Source organism: Thermobia domestica, chromosome 5 (genome assembly GCF_964235325.1).
Source record: "Thermobia domestica chromosome 5, izTheDome1.hap1.1, whole genome shotgun sequence".
Classification (NCBI taxonomy): Eukaryota; Metazoa; Arthropoda; class Insecta; order Zygentoma; family Lepismatidae; genus Thermobia; species Thermobia domestica.
In genome coordinates, this window is record NC_137458.1 from 179607828 (window position 1) to 179628850 (window position 21023).

Here is a 21023-nt window from a genome sequence, read left to right on the forward strand (position 1 = left end):
AGATTGTATGACTTAAAAAAAAAAAAAAAAAAAAAAAAAAAAAAAAAAAAAAAAAAGGCTCTTTATAGATATTTCAGAACAAACGAATGAAAAAGTCTATTTTAGAGCTATAACATTATGAACTTGATTCCTGTTTTTTTTCGTCTGAATGGAAAGAGTGTACTACGTCACGCACACTGCTTTAGACAAGGAGGGGTGGAGGAGGGAGGGAGTTGGATTGGAGACAAGAAATAACTAATCGATCGTGACACGTATTTCTGGATTGCATAAGAAAACGGGGCAAGAGTTTGTTATGAATTTGGACTTAGAATTTTTCTAACAATTTCTAAGCCGCGGACTGTACCTACCAGTCAAGAAAGTAGGGAATCACTGGAGATGCCGTTTCCGGAGCTTTCTTGTCTTTGGTGTGTGTTCGCAGTTACTGATATCCTGCATCAGGAGATTACTGATATTCTTAACTAAAGCCTTTATGTTATTTAAGAAACTGTTATCCTAGTGTTGAAGAAACTGCGATTTTGAAACTATTTGTCTTGAAGAAATGTGAAGATGATAAATTATCTGATGTGTCGATTCATAAGTTAACGAAAATAGCCCATGATTTTAAAGATACATTTCCCTGTGTTTACACCTTGTTTGCCACGGGATTGACGTTCGGTGATTCGACAGCGTCGTGTGAAAATTCATTTTCCACATTGACACGCGTACTCGCAGAACATAATGTTCGATGTTACACCGTTGGAAGGCGAATTTAACTTTGCTTGCGTTTGAGAGTGACATATTGCAAAATGTCTCTCCTGGCAAATTTTTGAAACGATTCTGTGAAAAATCAAGGAAATCTTAAAGAAATTAAGTGAAATTTCAAAGAAAATTAGTGTTATGTAGATGGATTCTGCGCACAAGTGCTTAAATTGAAATCGTTATGCACAAAGGTATAACGTTTGGTCCGGGACAGTAGTTCTTATTTAAGCATAATATATAAAAACTACCAGGGTTAATATAAATGATGGACCCATTTTTAAAGATGTGTATTTATTAAAGTAAAAATCCAAAATGAACAACCTTTATACCAATGGAAAGTGGAAGTTTCAAAGTTTTTTTGCAATACATTATAAATGTTCAATGTGTCCACCGTCTGCTGCATGGCAAACATCTATGCGATAGCTGAACTCGTCCCACTCACTAGCAAGTGTATCTACCGTTACTGAGTGCACGGCAGCTGTGATATGGTTCCGCAGATCGTCCAGAGTTATTGGTAGAGGAGGGACATAAACAGCTTCGTTAACATAACCCCATAAGAAGTAGTCACATCGGGTGAGATCAGGAGAGTTTTCTAATCCTGGCCATCTGACTTTTCTGATTGTGACCATCTCACTCACAACTGAGAGGGAAACGAATGGCGGCCTATTGCCACGCGAACTCTACCGGCTACTTCGGGAACCATCAACATCATTGTCCACCGAAACTTTTAACCTTCCTCTTTCCATTGGTATAAAGATTGTTCATTTTGGATTTGTACTTTAATCACTACGAATTTTTAAAAATGGGTCCATCATTTATAATAACCGTGTATTTATGGAGGGAAAAATAGTGTTTTTAGTTTTCCGGTCGGAAACAAAAAATTTCCGTTTTTTTTTTCAGGCTTCAAAATCACTAGCTGTAACACTTTTTTTTTTTTGCTTTGTAGATTGTAGCTGCCCGCCCCCTCTAAAACGACGGGCCCCTCCTAGATAAAGCTGCTGGCTACACCCCTGCCGAAATGTCAGTTACTTTAAATACAAATGTAGTATAAAATGTCATTAATATGAATAATGAAGAAGTGGTTCATTAGAGTATTCTGATTTATTGAGCTGAATATAATCTGAAAGTTACATGAGAAACATGTTTCTTAGATATCTTGAAATTTGCTTTTATTTCTTGTAATTTTTGAATTTGGAGTGTTGATTAGTCCTTGTTATGTTTGCTTTGAGCCATACTATAGATTTTTGCTTACTGTTTCTTAGTGTTAAGCTCGAAGAAGTAAGCATAAGTCTCCATTCCAAAATAGGAGGTAAGTCCTGCAAAAAAAACAATATATTTATGTTTAATTAAGATAATCATTTGTATTTCATTCTAGGTAGGATTTTTTTTTTATTTCTAGGTATATTAAGTTATTAAACTTTGTAAACTAATATAACCTTTCTGATGGGAACTTTGCGCAATATCTTTGCACAAACTAATATAGTTGAATTTAACTTTACAGGTGTGGACTACTTAAATGTTTAAATAGTTACAAAGACTTAAAGCAATATATAGAAGGTAAATTTGTTTACAGCAATCATTCATTATTTTCGGATGTCATTTTGCAAGAACTTTCCTTTCTGTAGACTTGTTATTTCTTAAACTGTAAGTACTTCAGGATCTTGGGATCTTTTACGCACTGTTTAACATCAAGAGTATATTTCTAATGGTACGAAATTAATTAAATACACGTTACACAGTCTTACGCAAACTTGTATCGTAAGTAGGGAGACCAGGTTTGAGAAGAATTTTCCAAATGTTGAGAAATGATATTGGTATGCTTCCCTTCCAATGATACAAAAATCGTTGCCATCAATTAACTGTTGCAACACTATTGTGTGACGCATCAATACTGATGCTAGTCATTTCTGTTGCAAAACCGTTCTCAGCGAATTTGTCATCGTAAGCACAGTACATGACATCACACAGTCTTCTCAATGAGAATAGTAGAAGTATCACAATCGCAATATATGTAATTTCAGTGGTGTAAGAGAGGGCCACATCGACACGACATATTAGTCCTGACATTAGAAAAATGGAAGGTGGGTTTTATATTTAATAGGCTTACTGTGAAATGGAAAAGATTGGTTGCGTCCCAACAAGAGAAACTATATCTAAACAGTTTCGTATACTACACACACACTGCCAAAAAAATCCACACAGACATCATAAAAAGGAAGAAAATGAAAAACAATTTAAGAATCAAAGTAAACTGTATGAGAAATATCTTGAAAACACCACAGAGCACAACAATTGGTGGAGTAGACTTTTTAGAAAAGATAGGGAGTAAAATTAGAAGCATCTCAGAAAACTCTAGCAGCAAAACCTTGTGAATGATTTGGTAAAATACTTACAAGAGAACATCTTATATTGATAGTAGCATCGCTCAATCAAACAATGCGCAATCGCTAGAGAAGTGAAGAAAACTGAGAAATCCAAAGTTTTACAGGCCGACACCCAGAAACACATGAGATACAGGTGAAAGAAAGATCTAGGATCATGTGAAGATAACAATGCAAAAATTACAGTGACACAGAAAGAACTTCAAAACGATTAAAGTAATCAAAATGACATTTACACAACAGTATAGCAAGCAAACATTGTGCCCTCAGACATGCTCAATAACATCATATGTAATGCAGTGTTGCCAACTGAGCACAAAGTGAAGTTTTAGCCAACGACACGGAACACAAATTATAACATCTAGAAAATCTAACTATTAGTAGAACCATACCTGTGAAGTCGTGATGTACAGTGTTGCCAACGTTTGAAGATAGGTCTATATGAATTCTTATATGAAGTTTTGTGTGTTGTGCTTGATACTATTCTGATTTCCCACTTGGGCAAAACGGCTTCGACACTGTGTTTCGCCCCTTATTTTCGTACTTAAGTGATTATATTCTTGTTTGTGGTCTCATATTTTGGTTTTAACTAGTTAGAATCGTCTACTGTATGGACCCTTCTACATTCAAAATTCATATAGGAATTCATATAGATCTATCCTCAAACGTTGGCAACGCTGTACATCAATACGTAACAGGTGTGGTTCTACTCATAATTAGATTTGCTAGATGTCAAAATTTGTTTACCGTGTCATTTAACAAAACTTCATTTTGTGCTCCCTTGGCAACACTGCATTACATAAGATGTTATTGAGCATATCTATGGGTACAATGTTTGCTAACTATACTATTGGGTAAATGTCATTTTGATTACTTTAATCATTTTGAAGTTCTTTCTGTGTCAGTCTATCTTTTGCATTGCTATCTTCACATGATTCTAGATCCTTCTTTCCTCTGTATCTCCTGTGTTTCTGGATGTCGGCCCGTAAAACCTTGGATTTCTCACTTTTCTTCACTTCTCTATCGATTGCACATTGTTTGATTGGGCAATGTTACTATTAGTATAAGATGTTTCCTTGTTAGATTTTCCACGGGTGAAATTTCAGATAATAGAAGTTGAAAACGAGGAGAGGCAGATATTTAAACCTATCAACCGTTGCCTCTGGAAATTACAAAAAGAGAAAAAACAAGAAAAAATAACTGATATCTATCCAAACTCTCACAATTTTTACGACTGAATATGGTTTAAGAACTATGATAATTTAAGTCATGGTTCATACATGGGACTAGCAGTGCCCAGGTACAGAGGAAGAATAATAACGCCAAGGGCAATTTACGGAGCAAATCAAGTAAGAAAGCATGGACAAACGATTCAAAATTGTGTGGGTAGCTTTGCCGTACTGACATCACAGTCGACCTACTGACAAGGAAAGTACCTGATCTTGAAAGGGTAAATAAGCATAAAAAGAAAGCATGTATAATGTTTGCAGTTCGGAAGCAAACAGTGATGCCCGTTTCTTCTGCAAGATGCTGTAAACGTCCGCAAAAGCAGGGCAAAATAGAGCACGTGCCATAATTACAGGGCGCCTATAAAGTCTGTCCCCGGGGCATTTTTGCGGAAACGTTTGGGAGGATGGAAATATCGGCATACACGTATCCCATTATTTTTCGGGGCACACATGTTTAGGAATGGGCACGAGCGAGTTCGAGCAAGTTTTCGTTGAAACTCGACTCGACTCGAAACAGACACCTTTGAGCTCGACTCGAGAACTCGGCTCGAAAAATTTCCTCCAACTCGACTCGAATTTGACTCGAGTTGAGCCAATACGAGCCAAATGGAGCCAAATGCTGTGTGTGGTTTCAAGTACTTTCTTCAAGTATCCCAGATAGAGAATATAATTATTATCAATGATACTACTACTACTATAAAATTATTATTATTATTATTATTATTATTATTATTATTATTATTATTATTATTATTATTATTATTATTATTATTATTATTATTATTATTATTATAACACCGTGTATAAACATGAAAGATAGGTGTTTTAAATTTGAATACTAAAAACTAGTTGACTGCTGACCTCGGTAGTCCTGAAGTCTAGGAGGGAAGGGCATCGTTCACGAGATTCTGGGTTTGAGCTCCGGAGGAACAAGCACCCGGGCTCGAACCAAAAATCGTTAAAAGTTAGAGAGCGCCGGCCACACATGTTTAAAACTGCTTGGTCTAGGTTTAGGGCTCTCAACGGCTCGAGCGGCTCGGCTTACAGCTCATTCCCTATCGAGCCGAGCCAACAGCTCACCCACCCAAACCGACAATAGCCGAAACAAACCGAGGCGATGGCTCACCCCAACCGAGCCGGCTCGATACGATGACTCACCTGAGCCGAGTCGGTGCCTCATCTCAACCAAGCCGGCGCGAGCTGTTCACTCAGTTGAACCGAGCTAAGCCGGTTAACATCCCTACACGGGTTGGGCTTCTGCTTCGGCTCAAAAGTTTCACCGTGCAGGTCTCTGCCTTGGTAGTGAGAACTACAGTATATACTTACGTTAGTACTCACGACATTTGAGGCTGTCTCTTTATAAAAATCCATTGTCGTCTTGTTAACCGAGACGAGGCGAGATCAGGCCGGTAGCCAGCCCAAAAATGTAGGGGGGCCCGGCTGAAGTTAGGAGGGGCCCGACCCAAAAATATTATAGTTCATCACCATATTATAGTTCATTGGCAAGCCTACCGTGAAAATTTTAGAGGGGCGCAATAATTTAGTGGCTCATTTCTAGACTCCCTAGACCCCCCTAGACCCCTCCCAGATACGGACCTGGGCGAGATGCGAGCAGTGTTTCACCTCGTGGGCAACACTAAAAATATTCCACATTATTGCTTACATTTCTCATAGCTTTCGCTTTCCAGTCTAATCAGGCAATGATTTCAAACCGAGTTAAAACGAGCTAAACGAGCGAGCCATTTTTCAAACTCGACCTCAAAACAATGACTCGGCTCGGAACTCGACTCGAAAAAATTACCTTTGACTTGACTCGAAACTCGACTCGAATTTACTTCGAGTTTCTCGTCGAGTCGAGTTTTAACTGGACTCGTGCCCATCCCTACACATGTTGCACGAAAGCGTGTTGCCCCAGGGGCCACCGTAGAATCCCAGGCAGGGTCCACCTCACAATTTTCAAATGGTACGGTGGGTGAAATAGCACATCGTTTGAAAGGTATTGTGAAAAGAAACAAGCTGCAACAAGTCCCGAGTCTGTATGCGCACCCTATGCAAAATGGTGGTCATAGACTCTTTCATGACAACTGTGTTGACATTTTGACTCTCTACCATTTCTACAGAGTGAGCGTAGAAACTCGGCACTTGCTTCATCTTGTTTCCTTTCACAATACCTTTCCAACGAGATACTACTTAACCCCCTCACCATTTAATAAGTTTCGTTGGGCCCTGTCTGAGATCCTCCAAGGGACCCTGGGACACAACTTTTTCATTTAAAATGTGTGTCTCTAAAATTAATAGGATACGTGTTCGCCGATTTTTCCATTCACCCAACCCTTTTCTGCAAACAATTGCCCGGGGTCAGACAGTATAAACGCCCCGTATTTATGGCACGTGCTCTACTTTGTGCTGCTCTTGAAAACGTTTACAGCATCTTGCAGAAAGTTGGATATTACTGTTTTCTTCCTGGGTGCTACATTACACATGCCTTCCTTTTTGTGCATCTTCACCAAATACTTTCCTTGTGATAGCATGGTTTTTGTGGTGTGGATTGGCAGTATGCTGGTACCAGGCATATTGTCACGACAGTTATGCTTGTGTGTACAATGGACAAAAGAAAGCCTACGTAGCGATAATGGGGCAGTATCACGCAGTAAGAACACCACAGGGACCGACATATTGTTCTCATGACCGTTCTTACGACAATAATCTTGAGGCATTGTCATAATGTTAACCTGACGTTGGCCATAGCAATGGTTGCCTATGTCGGTTGTTACTGGATTTGTCTACGTCGGCTATTAGGGGTGTCTACTGTACATTAGAAACGTGACACAAATCTTTTACGTTCGCTTCCATCAACTCATAAACGCTTTGGGATACAATTGAAATGAATGCGATCGCTGAAGTGCTGAATATCATTCGGCTGTTCTATTGGACGAGTTCCTCTAATCTATCTACAATGACTGTCGCATACAGGTGATACGGTGCAGTTGTAAAAGCAATCTGTTACCACCATTATCCAGCGTCATAGCAGTCAAATTGCAACTGGGCTGTTTCAGATCAACATTGCATAGACTATACCTCAAGAGCTACGCACTAAACGCAACCTCACTAGTGACCGCTACGTCAGGAAAATTGTGGAGATACACACAGGTTAATTTTCTCTATATATGAATCTGGACACAATATTTCAGCAAGACAATTCTCACACGTGTCAGATTACTTATATCCCGGAATTAACAAGTGACTTCAAGAAATAAAGGGCACTACTGCTTCGCTGATCTGCAGTACCCCCTTATACATATATCTCTCAAATATATGTAATATAGTTGATTAACATCTTGTTCTTTACAGTTCTCTAGCAGATCGTCGCTACATAGAGTCAGAGTCGTAGGCGATCCATCATAAATAAACTCAACATTTCTTTAATTCCAATAGTGAAGTATAATACTTTATTTACAATGATATAACGCATATCTGGAATTAAATTCTATATTTCATATGAAAATTTCTTGATGTTGCAATGTTCACTAACAGCAGTGTATAATTCCATGTGAGAAATTTCTACTAGATGACATCGATAACTAACTTATATATATATATATATATATATATATATATATATATATATATATATATATATTAAAGATAAATCAATAAAACGATGGTAAGACATATTTAGCATTACACAATTTCCTCACATCCTAAGAGTTTACTGTCACAATACTAATACAGATGCTGATAGGCTAGCACATAAACAACCTTACATGTAGATAACCTGCCCGCCATCCCCCAGCACTCTTGAGAATTGTCCGACAACGCACTTTTCACCGGACATTTTGTAGGTGTTAAAGGTTTGTATTTTATTTGACTCATGTTGAGACACTTCAAAGAGGCAGCAAACATTTAGCACTTTACGAGAAAGGGAGGACTTTTAGAAGTGAAAAAGGATAGTAAACTACTGGACTGATATTGGACTCTTCACTGGACTGTTTCTGAAGGGACCATCGCGAATCTCGGCCCCAGTTTCCTTTCATCTGTAGAATACTAGATATGATTTGGTAGTCTGAGTGGCCGGCTGTCTTAATGCAGTTCCAACCGATTGATGTCCACTCTGTACAGTGTGAGATCTACGCTGCAACTGTCCATGAAAACATATTCTAGGGAATATTAAGTTTTAATTCCCACATGTTGACAACCCAACGTAATAGGATCAAACCAATAACATGAAACGGAATGGAACTTATAGTGCACTAATGAAGAAATAGTTTTATTTCCTTCGGCCGAAAATTCTGTGCGTAATTGTTGTCACTTTCTCACAATCGGTCAGATATATCATGACGCGAATGTAATATACAAAGAATCTGAACTTCCACTGATTTCCAGCGAGGTAGAATTCGCACTGCTATCTGAAATTGGCTTTCTGTTGCATATTGGGCTTTTAGCATATGAACATTAACCTTATGAACTATCTGGAGACGCAAATTGTTGTTAACAGTGTGGTAAATGTTTGGTTGGGACAAGGGAACCAGCTGTCCACAACGTGCTGTCAGTGTATTATCCGATGTCGTTGGTCTCTGAATTCCGTGCAACACCGGCCGTGGCACCTTTACTACAATCGTTTTCGGATGTGGCTTAGTTGGTAATACATATTCCAGGAGCGGTCGAATTGCGTATCGTGTACTATGGTATTCTCAGTGGAAACTCGGACAACAAATTCATATTCATATCACTGTTTCACTAAGCGTTTGATTTAATGAAGTTTGACTTCTCCCTTTAGCATCAAAGCTACATGAGACATGGGTATGCATATTAAGACGAAATACAAACCATCGCAATGATATTTAATTTTCACATGTCTCTCCCATTGGAAAACGAATCTGGGACCGTTTGAATAAACTGAATAAACTGAAGTAGGCATCGGTAAGTACTACAACCTTGTTTTCCCAGAATTGATTCATTTTCAGCCCCATTAAACTTCGCACAACACGTCTAATTTGATAACAAACAGAGGAAACACTAGTACCTCAGAAGTACACCTTTCACGTTTCTGCGTTGTCCCTGCGCCTTAGTGTTCTTTGCGTTTCGCCTATATGGAAGTCTATCACCATCTGTGTATTATAGCTACTAGTTATTATTTACTGCACCTAGTAAAATCATATTTGCTATAAGAGTAGCCACTGTGTCATTGCATCGCGCTTCGAACATTCGAGCAATCGTCATGATGATAAAATACGTCAAAATACAGAGTTGGCACACAGAGATGATGAGCCAAGGCACAAGCAGGTATTTTTCTTCCTGAAATAAAGAATCGTAAGGTGAGAAAGTTAATATGAAAACAATTATTAGTTAATTTAATATATAAGAGCGCATTCTACGTTGATTATCATAACAAGTGTCATATATTAATGTATCAAATATTTCATTTGGGAAAGGCTATTTTAAGGCGATTGTAAGTAGTACGTATAGCACGTTAGTGAAGTATATACATTATGATTATCTACAGACACTACATTGGAAGAATGTACATCTAAATATTGGAATAACAAGATGATACAACCAAATGTTCATTTATGAGAACTTTTGTGGAGTTGCCCCAGATATAATAAAAGGAAGTTTTGGTAAGAAAAAACACTTCTAAAGCAAATTTATTTCCTACAGCGTGTCAAGTCTAAAGGCCGGAGGTTGGGGAAATTAGTATAAATGAGATCAGTGTGAGGTCGGTATGAGATCAGCAAAATTCCATTTTTACAGCAAAAGTTACTTGATTCGAGGGTGTCAAACCGATATTTAGATCCCCTAAAAGTAGGAATGTGCAGAAAACAGAAAGTACTACGTTATATGAATAATTATGGGAAGTCCTGAATTATAACGCTTGAAACCTAAGGAGTGGAGTCCCTTAAATGTTTGAACAAAATAACATTAAATTCTAATGATGATGACGGTAGTGCTTTGTGTTAGAGTGTATTTTTGGGAAAGAGTTTCAAACTTAGCATTGTGTCATACATGTGATGAATATACATTGATAATAGAGTTTGTAATTATCTGGCAACAGTGCACTCTTAAAACTTTCCTTGCTCAGAAATTAGAAAAATGCATGTTCAAAACAAAATAAGTAATTCTTACTCATGTTTGAGAAAAAATGTCTCATTATTTTCAAACGTGTTTTCATTTGTGAGCTCAAGGCAGGTTTTCAGGCTCCCATTTATGAGATTTTCTCATTTCTTAAAAGTGAGAATGGAATAATGCGTGATTTGTAATATCAAAAACAATTAAAAAGTAACGGTAGCAATCTTACAGACAAGGACGAGATAAAGGATTTCAGTTGTAGGCAGGGCGGATCTTGAATCCTGCGAACTACGCGTTCGCAGGAGGCGCTAGTGGAGAGGGTGCCAAACTGGAAAATGAATTTTGTGTTTTAAATATAAATATATATTTGAGGAAATGTTATGTGAAAATTTTCCATATAGCTTTAAATAAATATTATACAGAGTAAGGTACAGATAAAATGCATCAAAAGGACAATGAAGTCAAATATTTCCGTGGTTGGCTGTAAAACACCCCTTTACAACTGAAATTGACACGTACACCCAGCCACAAAAGCATCTCCCCCCGTAAGCGCTCTAATTCCATTACTTGGGATCTAGGTAATTTGCAGTTGTGAGAACGCCTAGACAGATGCAACCCAACGTACACGTAACTTTTCTCGGCACTGAGAGCAGTTGGTAGCCCTGATCCATTTGTTTATCCAGGTACAATTGTAAAGAAGGTGACTAACGAAACAGTTCTCCATTCTAAGATGTATCTCTATGGTTCGGATCGTGTTTTCCAAAGAACACCATATATTTATCTTAATATTGCTGTGTATGTAATGTATTATTTCTTTATATACTGTATGTTTAGAGAAATAAAAATACTGACCACGCATGAGTCAGAAAATGCTTGAAAGTAGACGAAAATATCAAATCTAGAACAACTGCTGCAAATAAGTTAGTAAATGATTGCCTTCATTGAGAGACCTTCTCCAATTCTCATCATTCCAACATCTATTTCTTTCTGGAAGAGAGAAGATCTTGCTTGTCACATTAAGTATGTATTGAAATTGAAACATTTGAAAAACAGAACCTGGCCGGGATTTGAACTCAGGTACGCCGAATAGAAGTTCAATGCGTTAACCGCTTACCTACCGCATCACTTGATCTACCATCTAAAATATTAGCTAGTTAGAAGCATTGCATGTAAGACTGTATACACAAAATACTCGCACTAATACCCATATAAGGAGAAGTTCCTTATGAGTGTCACAATGACTTACTCGAGGTTTCCTTCTTTAACTCAAAAACAAGTGATATAGACCTTCGTCAATGAGGAAAATATCACGAAACGTTCTTCAAGATGAGGCTACCTCATCGTTTTTAACTGGTCCCGACTTACATTACTGTAATTCTTCCTCACCGTAACTTTTAATTTCTAAAAAAGAAAAGCCGGCAGACATTTATTTTCGCATTATTTGAATTGCATCAACACGTGTAGAAATATTGTGCTAGGTTTATCTAACATAACTACTAGTTTATTTTCTTATCTTTATATGAGGAATTGATGGCAAAGTGTGAAAGCAGAGAACTGCCATTTCAGTGACCCGGGTTCGCATCACGGCGCGACATTTATTTTTTCTTTATTGTTAGGTATTGTTTACGTTATTATTATTATTACTATTATTATTATTATGCGTATAATTGTATGAATTTCGATGGCAACTGTCAGTTAATATGCGAGAACAATGAAATAAAGTGAATAGATGCGAGTAATTTTATTATAAAAGTATATGGCGAATGCATTTTATCTTATCCCAAACGGTTATCGTCGAATATACACGGCTAAAGGAGCACTCTGTTGGTCAAATTAAAAGGACTCAACAATTTATCCCTCTATAAAGAGACGTTTCTTATGTGAGTGTTACAATAACTTACTCGAGTGTCACAATAACTAACCAAAGAAAAAAATCATATATAGACGTTCCTCAATGAGGAAAATATCGCGGAACGTTCTTCAAGTTAAGGCTACGTCATAGTTTTCAGCGATGGTCCCGATTTACATTACAATTCTTTAGGTATGGGCACGAGTCGAGCTAAAACTCGACTCGACTCGAAACTCGAAGCCAATTCGAGTCGAGTTCCGACTCGAGTCAAAGGTAATTTTCTCGAGTCGGGTTCCAACTGGAGTCACTGTTCTGAGGTCGAGTTTCTGTCGAGTCGACTTTGATAAATGGCTCGCTCGTTTAGCTAGTTTTAACTCGTTTTGAAATCATTACCTGATTAGACTGGAAAGCGAAATTTATGAGAAATGTAAGCAGTAATGTGGAATAATTTTAGTTTTGCTCATGTGATGGAACATTGCTCGCATCTCGTCTCGTCTCGATTAACAAGACGACAATGGATTTTTATAACGAGACAGCCTCAAGCACTAACATAAGTATATACTGTATTTCTTACCACCAAGGCTAAGACCTGCACGGTCGAAGATTTGAGCCGAAGCAGCCCAACCCGGGTAGTTATGTTAGCCGACTCAACGCGATTCAACTGAGCGAACAGCTCGAGCCGTTGAGAACCCTAAACCTGGGTCAAGCAGTTTTGAACAAGTTTGGCCGGCGCCCTCTAATTTGTAACGATTTTTGGTATGAGCCCGGATATTTGCTTCTCCGGAACTCAAATCCAGAACCTCGTGAACGATGTCCTTGCGTCCTAGACTTCACGACTACCGAGGTCAGCAGTCAACTAGTGTTTAGTGTTCAGATATAAATATCTTTCATGTTTATACGCGGTGTTATAATAATAATAATAATAATAATAATAATAATAATAATAATAATAATAATAATAATAATAATAATAATAATAATAATATGTAGAAGTAATAGTAGTAGCATCATTGATAATAATTATATTGTTCATGTAGAATATTAGAAGAAAGTACTTGAAACTACACACAGCATTTGGCTCGATTATCTTCGTTTTGACTCGATTCGAATCGAAACTTGACTCAAATTCAAGTCAAGTTGGAGGAAATTTTTCGAGTTGAGTTCTCGAGTCGAGCTCAAAGATGTCTGTTTTGAGTCGAGTCGAGTCAAATTTGATTGAATCCTCGCTCGTGCCCTTCCCTACAATTCTTTTTTACCTTCTAATTTCCAAAGAAGAAAAGACGATATAAATTATTTTCACATTCTTTGAATTATATCAACACGTGTAGAAATTGTGTGTGCTATGATTATCTAACATAACTACTAGTTTATTTTGTTATCTTTGTCTGATGAATTGATGGGAAAATGTGAGAGCAGAGAACTGCCATTACAGTGACCTGTGGCCGAATCCCAGCGTGGCATTTGTTATTTTTTCTTGATTGGAAGGTAATGGTTACGTAATTGATTATGTAGTTCCGTTATTTCTATATTATTATTATTATTATTATTATTATTATTATTATTATTATTATTATTATTATTATTATTATTATTATTATTATTATTATTAATATTATTATTGCAAAGTCGAAATTTTGGATACATATTTTATATTTTATGAATTTTCTCATTGGATTTGATGTCTTTTTGTTGAATAATCAACACATTCCATTGAAGGGGACTTGACGAAGGGAAATATCATCCTGTTGCTTTTTATTTTTTTACTTGCATGCTACATGCTTTTTATTTGTTTACTTGCAAGCCTGGATACTACATTTCACCTTTTTATATCTACGGGAAGTACCCTAAAAGTTTTGATGATCATAATAGAATAAGTGAATAAGTGATGAGATCAATAAACTTTGCGTATTAACAACATTTAATGTATCAGGTTGTCGGAAAAGTGATGACGTATTTCGGTAAAATATGACAAATGATGATTTGTGGATATACTAGAGTTTTCGGATCATGCAATAGTTATGTCATGAATAGCTGAGATGTTGAGCGTTTTGTCTATTAATATTGCTCTTTGTTTGGTTTGGTTTTACGGATCTGACAACACATTGAAGATGTAAGACCGAAAATTGCATGTTCTCCATATTTTCTTGTTTTACTTCGGGCAAGGGAAGAACGCGCAAATAGTGTTTGTGCTTTTTACTGTCCTCAATGTTTCTGTGTTTTTGTCCCTGTTGTTAAAGACTTACTCGAAAAACCGTAAAGTGAGTAAACGGACATTCCATGTCAAATCAACAAGTCATCAGACTTCACCATCTCAGATTTTTGTAAAAAAAAAAAAAAAAAAAAAAAAAAAAAAAAAAAAAAAAAAAGACAATGATGCACAGCTTTATTACAGTGGGAGATGAAAACATCTCAAATATTACCTCTCTCCTCCTGAAAGTGTCCCAATATAGGTTGTACAAAAATGTCAAAAAAGGCCATTTTTCCTGTAAAATAAAACGTAACAACTGAAAAATTCAAATTAAAATGTGAATTTTGAATTTCGGAGAGGAACCTCATGCCGTAAACGTCGCCAACACCTAGTGACCCACTTGCGGGTAAACGTTGATCGTCAATATAGAGACGAGTCGAACTATTGCCGCTAGTGTCCCACTGACGGCAGGGTTTTGTCGAGTCAAAATAGATATCTCGAGTCGGGGGGTTGAAATTACCACTGCGTAGAAGCGATGACTTCGTTTTGGTCAGCGCTCCTTCGATTCGTCGCGCCGAACTATCGCCAGCCATGTGCGTGCGATTATTATCATATATTATTTTTGCCTGACGAATGGTTCCTAAAGTGAGCTCCGGAGTCAAGAATAACCTCTGCCTCAACATGATGAAGTGAAAAATCTTGAGATAAGTGCGATAATTGTATGAATTTAGATGGCAACTGTCGTCGATCATTAGAAAGTGAGTATGGGAGAACTATGAAATAAAGTAAATAGGCATGCGTTATTTTGTTATAAAATTACATGGCGAACGCGTTTTATTTTATCCCAAATAGTTATCGTCTCATATACACGGTTAAAGAAGCACTCTGGTTGATCAAATTAAAAGATTTCAACGATTTATTCCTTTACAAGCGACATTTCATTCATCGCTTCCGAGGTGAAGCCGGAAGAACACCTGCCGAGTAATCATAAGGTTGGTGGTTCGAGCCCTCTCCGGGGTAAGTTTCTGGAACTTTTATAAGTGTTTTTTAGACTCATCTTCATGTAAAAATGACACATATAGGCGATTTAACATATTTTGGGGGAGTAATTTTGTGATTCATTGGCGTTTTGTCGCGTCTCTGCCACTGGTGCGCCGCTGGTACTATAATTTTCAAAACGGAAGAGGGGCCACACAGTGCGTCGAGCATATGGGAGTAATGGACAAAAATAAAACAAATCATGCTGAAGCTTTTACCACATGTTTATTGTGTCGCAAGGCGTTCTTTGCTCACTTAGACTGAAGCAAAGTTGTTCTTGAAGTTATCGAACTTGACAACTGTACTGATATAGAAAATAATATCCCGTTCAGGAACTAAAAAAAAATATTAGGTATTTAAGGCCTTATGCAGAGTAGTTCTGACACGTGATTAGTGTCATACTAAAGAGTTCGTCTAACATGTGTTTCCTGCAGTAGTCAGGCCTTTAGTATGACGCTAAACATACGTCAAAACGACTCTGCATAAGGCACTTACTGTTTACGGCATTCGTAAACACGAACACATACGACTCAAAACTACAAAACACTAAAATATAATGAAAAGCAGTGCATGAAATGACTGAAACAGTTCTAGAGTTTTTTTAGATCAGTCTAAGTTATCAAATTCCATAGCAACAGAATTATGAAGCTGAACAGCATCAGCAGCATCAGTTTTGAAATACTTTCCAGATCCGTATTTGTCCTCCATTTCTTTGCGTGAATATGTATCTTGGAGGAGACAATAGGGTTAGATAGAATAAGCATAGGCCTACGCTTCATCAGGTCTAAATAAGTATTGAAGAGAGAAGTTATAAGATGTAGCCTAGTGTGACGGAAGACTTTGTGGAGGGCTTCTAAAGCTTCTTCCGCATAACCGACAATCCTTTGGACTATTCGTCATTTCTTGGTTTATTTAATTTCGCTACTGCTTCTTTTTCAGCAAAGGCAAGCTCCTCTGCCGATTTAGTCGCTACAAGAGGATCTAAGCTCCTTTTCTTTGATTTTACTGAACACTGCAAACTGTTTACTGGTTCTACCGCGAGTAGGGCAAGCTACATCGGTCTTCACGTTGCTGTGATACCGAACAGTTATCACTGTTGAGACATAGTCCGTAAGTGTACATGCACGATCAAACCACTCTTTATTTTTAGCGAGGAGAACCGACGAAACTCTGTGCGACATCCCCCATTTTTTTGCTCAAGGTCATATTGATAACTTACTAAATTTCTCTAAACTGTTGTACACATCTTCGTGGCGTCTTCAAGTTTATAACGACTAGAAATAGCCTGCATAGTTTCCGCTTTCTTCCGACTAGCACTGGTGGTTGTTATCCATCTTTCAAAAATGTCCTTGTTTTGCATAGTGTTTTCTTTCGCAATTTCACTAATTACAGTCAATATTGCGGACACTTGCAACACACACACTATTGCTGAATCCAAAGGAAATCATTAAAGGAAGATATTCCTGCAGAGATCTCAAGACATGTTTAGACTTTTTAGAGATATTCCAAATATACCAGTAAAAAATGATTACCAATCGTTCGTCGTAAAGAAAAGAACGTACCTGTGCTATAACTGTCCACTAGTGACAAAAAGTCTCACCTTTCGCTTTGGTCTGAAACAGCAGTGCGATCGCTGTGAAGATAATGACTCAGGTCGGTCTAATATAGTGTGACGTCACATCTGTAAGAGTGTCATCTCGACTCGGGTAGGTCTAATGTGGTAACTTTGCGCGGGCCCTCTGTAGGCTGACGGGCTGTAATCAGTTTGTGGCTAGGGATTTCTGTCTTGTGAATCGTTTGTGCTTCATTCCGTGCTGTTTGCAAGTCCGAAGAAAATTGTTTCTTTTCTCATTTTTGTCCATTGGTCGACGCACTGTGGGAAACCGCGAATCTTCGCCGCGGGACCGCCAATTTTTGGCGAGGTGTCACTTGTTGCACATCGGTGGTCCACCGACGCTTACGGCATTAAGTACGGATTAATGTGAATCCGAACCATATTAGCTACCGCCGGGAATCGAACTCGGCCGATCGTTTTCGATTATTTTTACAAACTAACCCACTATCTATTTACCATATGTAGAAAGTGCACCTCTCTCCATAAAGGAGAATGTTAAAAATGTTCATTTTCAATAAAGAGTTAATATACTGAATTTCAGCTAAGTAAGTTTAACGGGTTGTGAGATACTCAATTTTTCCGCAAATATTCGGATCCCCGCTATCCTTTGGGATATTATTCTATAATGAACGCAATATGATAACATAACATTTTGGATTAAGGCCTAACTATATACCTAAAGCCATTTTATTTGACTGCAATTTGGCCGTGATGAATAGGCACACATTATTACATTCAATTTTTTATATGATGATTTATATATTACAGTGATTCAAAAATGTATTGTTTCCAATAGCTAGCTCCTCTAAAACTTACAGGCTGTGTGTCTCGAAAGCCAAGTAGTAGTATACGTCCTATTGCTATTATTACAATTACAAATATCAATATTCAAAAATGCCTCAAGTTCTTTCTTCACTTAGAGATACTCATCTCAGTTAAGTAAACAGAAACAAATGAAAAAGGGAAATGGATGCCTTGAAAGTAAAACGTAGACAAATTTACCAGTGTAAAGAAGCACATTTTTAAATCACGCTCGACCCTACTCATAGGAGCTAAATACGCGGTTCGGTTGGATTTATCCGTTTCTCGGCACGTACCAGAAATATAGCTAAATGAAGTGTATGTTACTGGTGGTCTTTGTGGCCGAAAGTACTAGCGCAATGTGCTAGTAATTATAATTGCATTTGGTGTTTATTCAAACCCAGTCCAAGGAAAGTTTTTCGTTTTTATATTTTATTTTTACAATTTCCAAAATTTTTTCATTAAAATAAGATGAAAATAATATTCAAAAACTGATTACGTTACGCGTGCAGTTTTGCTATACGAATCCACAGTATAAGTGATAGTAGTAGTAGTAGTAGAGGAGGAGGAGGAGCGGGTTAGAAGCCCAGCAGGGCTCGTTTTGTTAAACCTTGACTGCCACGATATAAATTTAACCTCACCTACTTCTTCAATTTTCATCTTCAATTCCAACAAAGTGACAATGTTCTTACTATAACACAATACAGACTCCAGAAAGTTTGGACAATCGCATGCTGCAACCAATCAGAAACGTGCTTTTAGTTTCTATTCTTAGGGTCGAGGGTGAAAAAGATATTCTGTTCAGAAAATGCTGTCCACAATGCAGTGAGCAGAGTGGGTCGGTGGGTCATACTGGGTCATAGTGAGTGGTGAGTCGCAGTGAGTTACATGCTGTTGACCTACGACCCACTCACTCAATCCGAAAACTCGATCCATTTGACCCACTGACCCACTCCAACAATGGGCTTGACAACATAGAGGATGGAAGACCAAATATTGCATCCTCACCATATTTTATTGTATTACTTCAGGCAAGGGAAGATTGCGCGAATAGTGTTTGTGATTTTTACTGTCCTCAATGTTCCTGTGTTTTTGTCCCTGTTCTTAAAGAGTTAGTGGGAAAACTGTAAAAGTGAGTAAAACGCGTAAAAATAGGAAGCAATGTACTGAGGAAGGTTCATTAAATTAATTAAGTTTTAAAAAATAAGCCAGTGCCCTGAAACACCAGATTCCAATCAATATAAGTATCTGTCCAATTCCGTGCCGTGAAAAATCATGGCCCGTGGCGAGAGCATACGGCAGCGCCTCCGTACATATGAGTTGTCAATTTAAAGTTAATTTCTCTGGACTATTCTTTCTGCATAATACTTTATTATTTTAGCACGACTGAAATCGGAAAGTTTCAGCATTATTAGACTGGAATCGTAAAAGTGTGTAATTACTAAATTTACTGCTGCTCCATTTTTCCTTCCCCCAGAAAAGAGATGTTTTAGAGAAGTGGCTTAAGCGTTAGTTTCGTAATGTTGGGAACGCGAGTTCGATTTCGGCTGTGGCAATTCAGTAATTTTTTAAATCTACAAAACTGATATTTCTGATGTATACTAACATGAAAACTATTCAATTTATCTGGGTTCAAGAGTTGAGACGACCTCCTTCACAGGTGAAATGTCAACAACACAAAATTGCGTCATCCGTATCAACTTCATTCGTAACCGTCTGAAAAGTAACGTGTTTGGACAAGAATTGATGAGTACATAAGGGCTAAATACGTCCTTACTGCTGTAGTATGGGCCAAAATGAGTTCCAAGGAATTGTTCCAAGCTGTGCACAAATTGCAAATAGTGATCGAACTTACAATGCTAGTCACGGGAATGATCCTATTTAAGACGTCACCTCACCTTTCTACCTAGAAGAAGGGCGAAACAAAATGCATTACTGTTATCAGCTAACAAATATTTATATTCCATTTTTTGTTGTCATAAAATGATAATTCTATCTGTAAATCCATAAACGTAATAATATTATTGCGTTCATGTGTAATCCTAAGAAACATCTGACATACTCTATATCTCTTCTGTTCCTATGAATACCTTCGACTATGTTATTTTTTCTTTCGTCTATGGTAATAATAATAATAATAATAATAATAATAATAATAATAATAATAATAATAATAATAATAATAATAATAATAAAGGAATTACATTATTGCAACACAAATTGCATAAACGTTATCTTCCCATTCAGAAAAATTAATAATTGCCACGACGGGATTTGAACCCCTATTGGATTGTGCTTCATGATCAGCGCTTCATGATCATGTGGCCTCAATTTGCCACAAATTCCTCATATGAACATAAGAAAATAAACTAGCAGTTATGGAACATAAAAATAGAACTGTCTATTTCTACACGTGTTGATAAAAGAAAATAATTTATGTCGTCTTTTCTTCTTTGGGAATTAGAAGTTATTGTAAAGACGAAATGTAATATAAATTGCGACCATCCCTGCAACCGATGATGACCAGCGCTGTAACTTAGATTTTTTCTGAGGGGGCAAGCATTAATAAACTTATTTGTGCCCCCTAGAAAAAGTTGTTCTTCTAATTCTTGGACCCCTCCTTTCCAACTTTCTCTTAATCTTTATGGGCCCCCGGAGCCTGTGGGCCCTCCCACACGGGAAGGTCTGCGGTTCCGTTAGATACTCCGTGGGCCCATTCCATACATGACAAAACTATTAAAGGGACAATATTGATAAATCTCAAAGCCATACGAATAAATATTACTGAAATGGGTCCACGACTCATTTTTGTTCTATTTACCTCTTGTGTGTTGTTTTGTTTATGTAATGTAGCGACCCTATTCTTCATTTCTAATTTCATTTCGTATCGTATATAGAGTAAGTAAATTTTGTCTCAAAATGGGCCCCAATAGGCCGAATGGAGGAAAGCTTCTCTGCGGGGCAGTCCCCCCACAAGTTACGGCTCTGCCGATGACGTAGGCTCAGCTTGAAGAACATTTCGTGATATTTTCCTCATTGAGCAACATCTATATAAGTTGTCTTTGAGTTACACAAGGAAATCTCGAGTAAGTCGTTAAGACACTCACACAAGTTGCTT

At 37.5% G+C, this 21023-nt stretch overlaps 1 protein-coding gene across 3 annotated transcripts in view; it reads right to left on the minus strand.

Annotated features, from left to right (window-relative positions):
- Nucleotides 1-1820: 1820 nt before the first annotated feature.
- LOC145684739 (uncharacterized) overlaps nt 1821-21023 on the minus strand; it is a 294584-nt gene continuing 275381 nt past the window's right edge. For 2 of the 3 annotated variants that reach the window (XM_081757116.1, XM_081757115.1), the window contains exons 5-6: nt 9493-9643; nt 1821-2054 (exon numbers count right to left, since the gene is read on the minus strand). In XM_081757116.1, coding sequence (XP_081613242.1) covers nt 1987-2054; nt 9493-9643 — 219 coding nt within the window. In that variant the 3' untranslated portion in view covers nt 1821-1986. The remainder of the gene's footprint in view (nt 2055-9492; nt 9644-21023) is intronic. The other variant, XM_081757118.1, reaches the window with a different exon arrangement.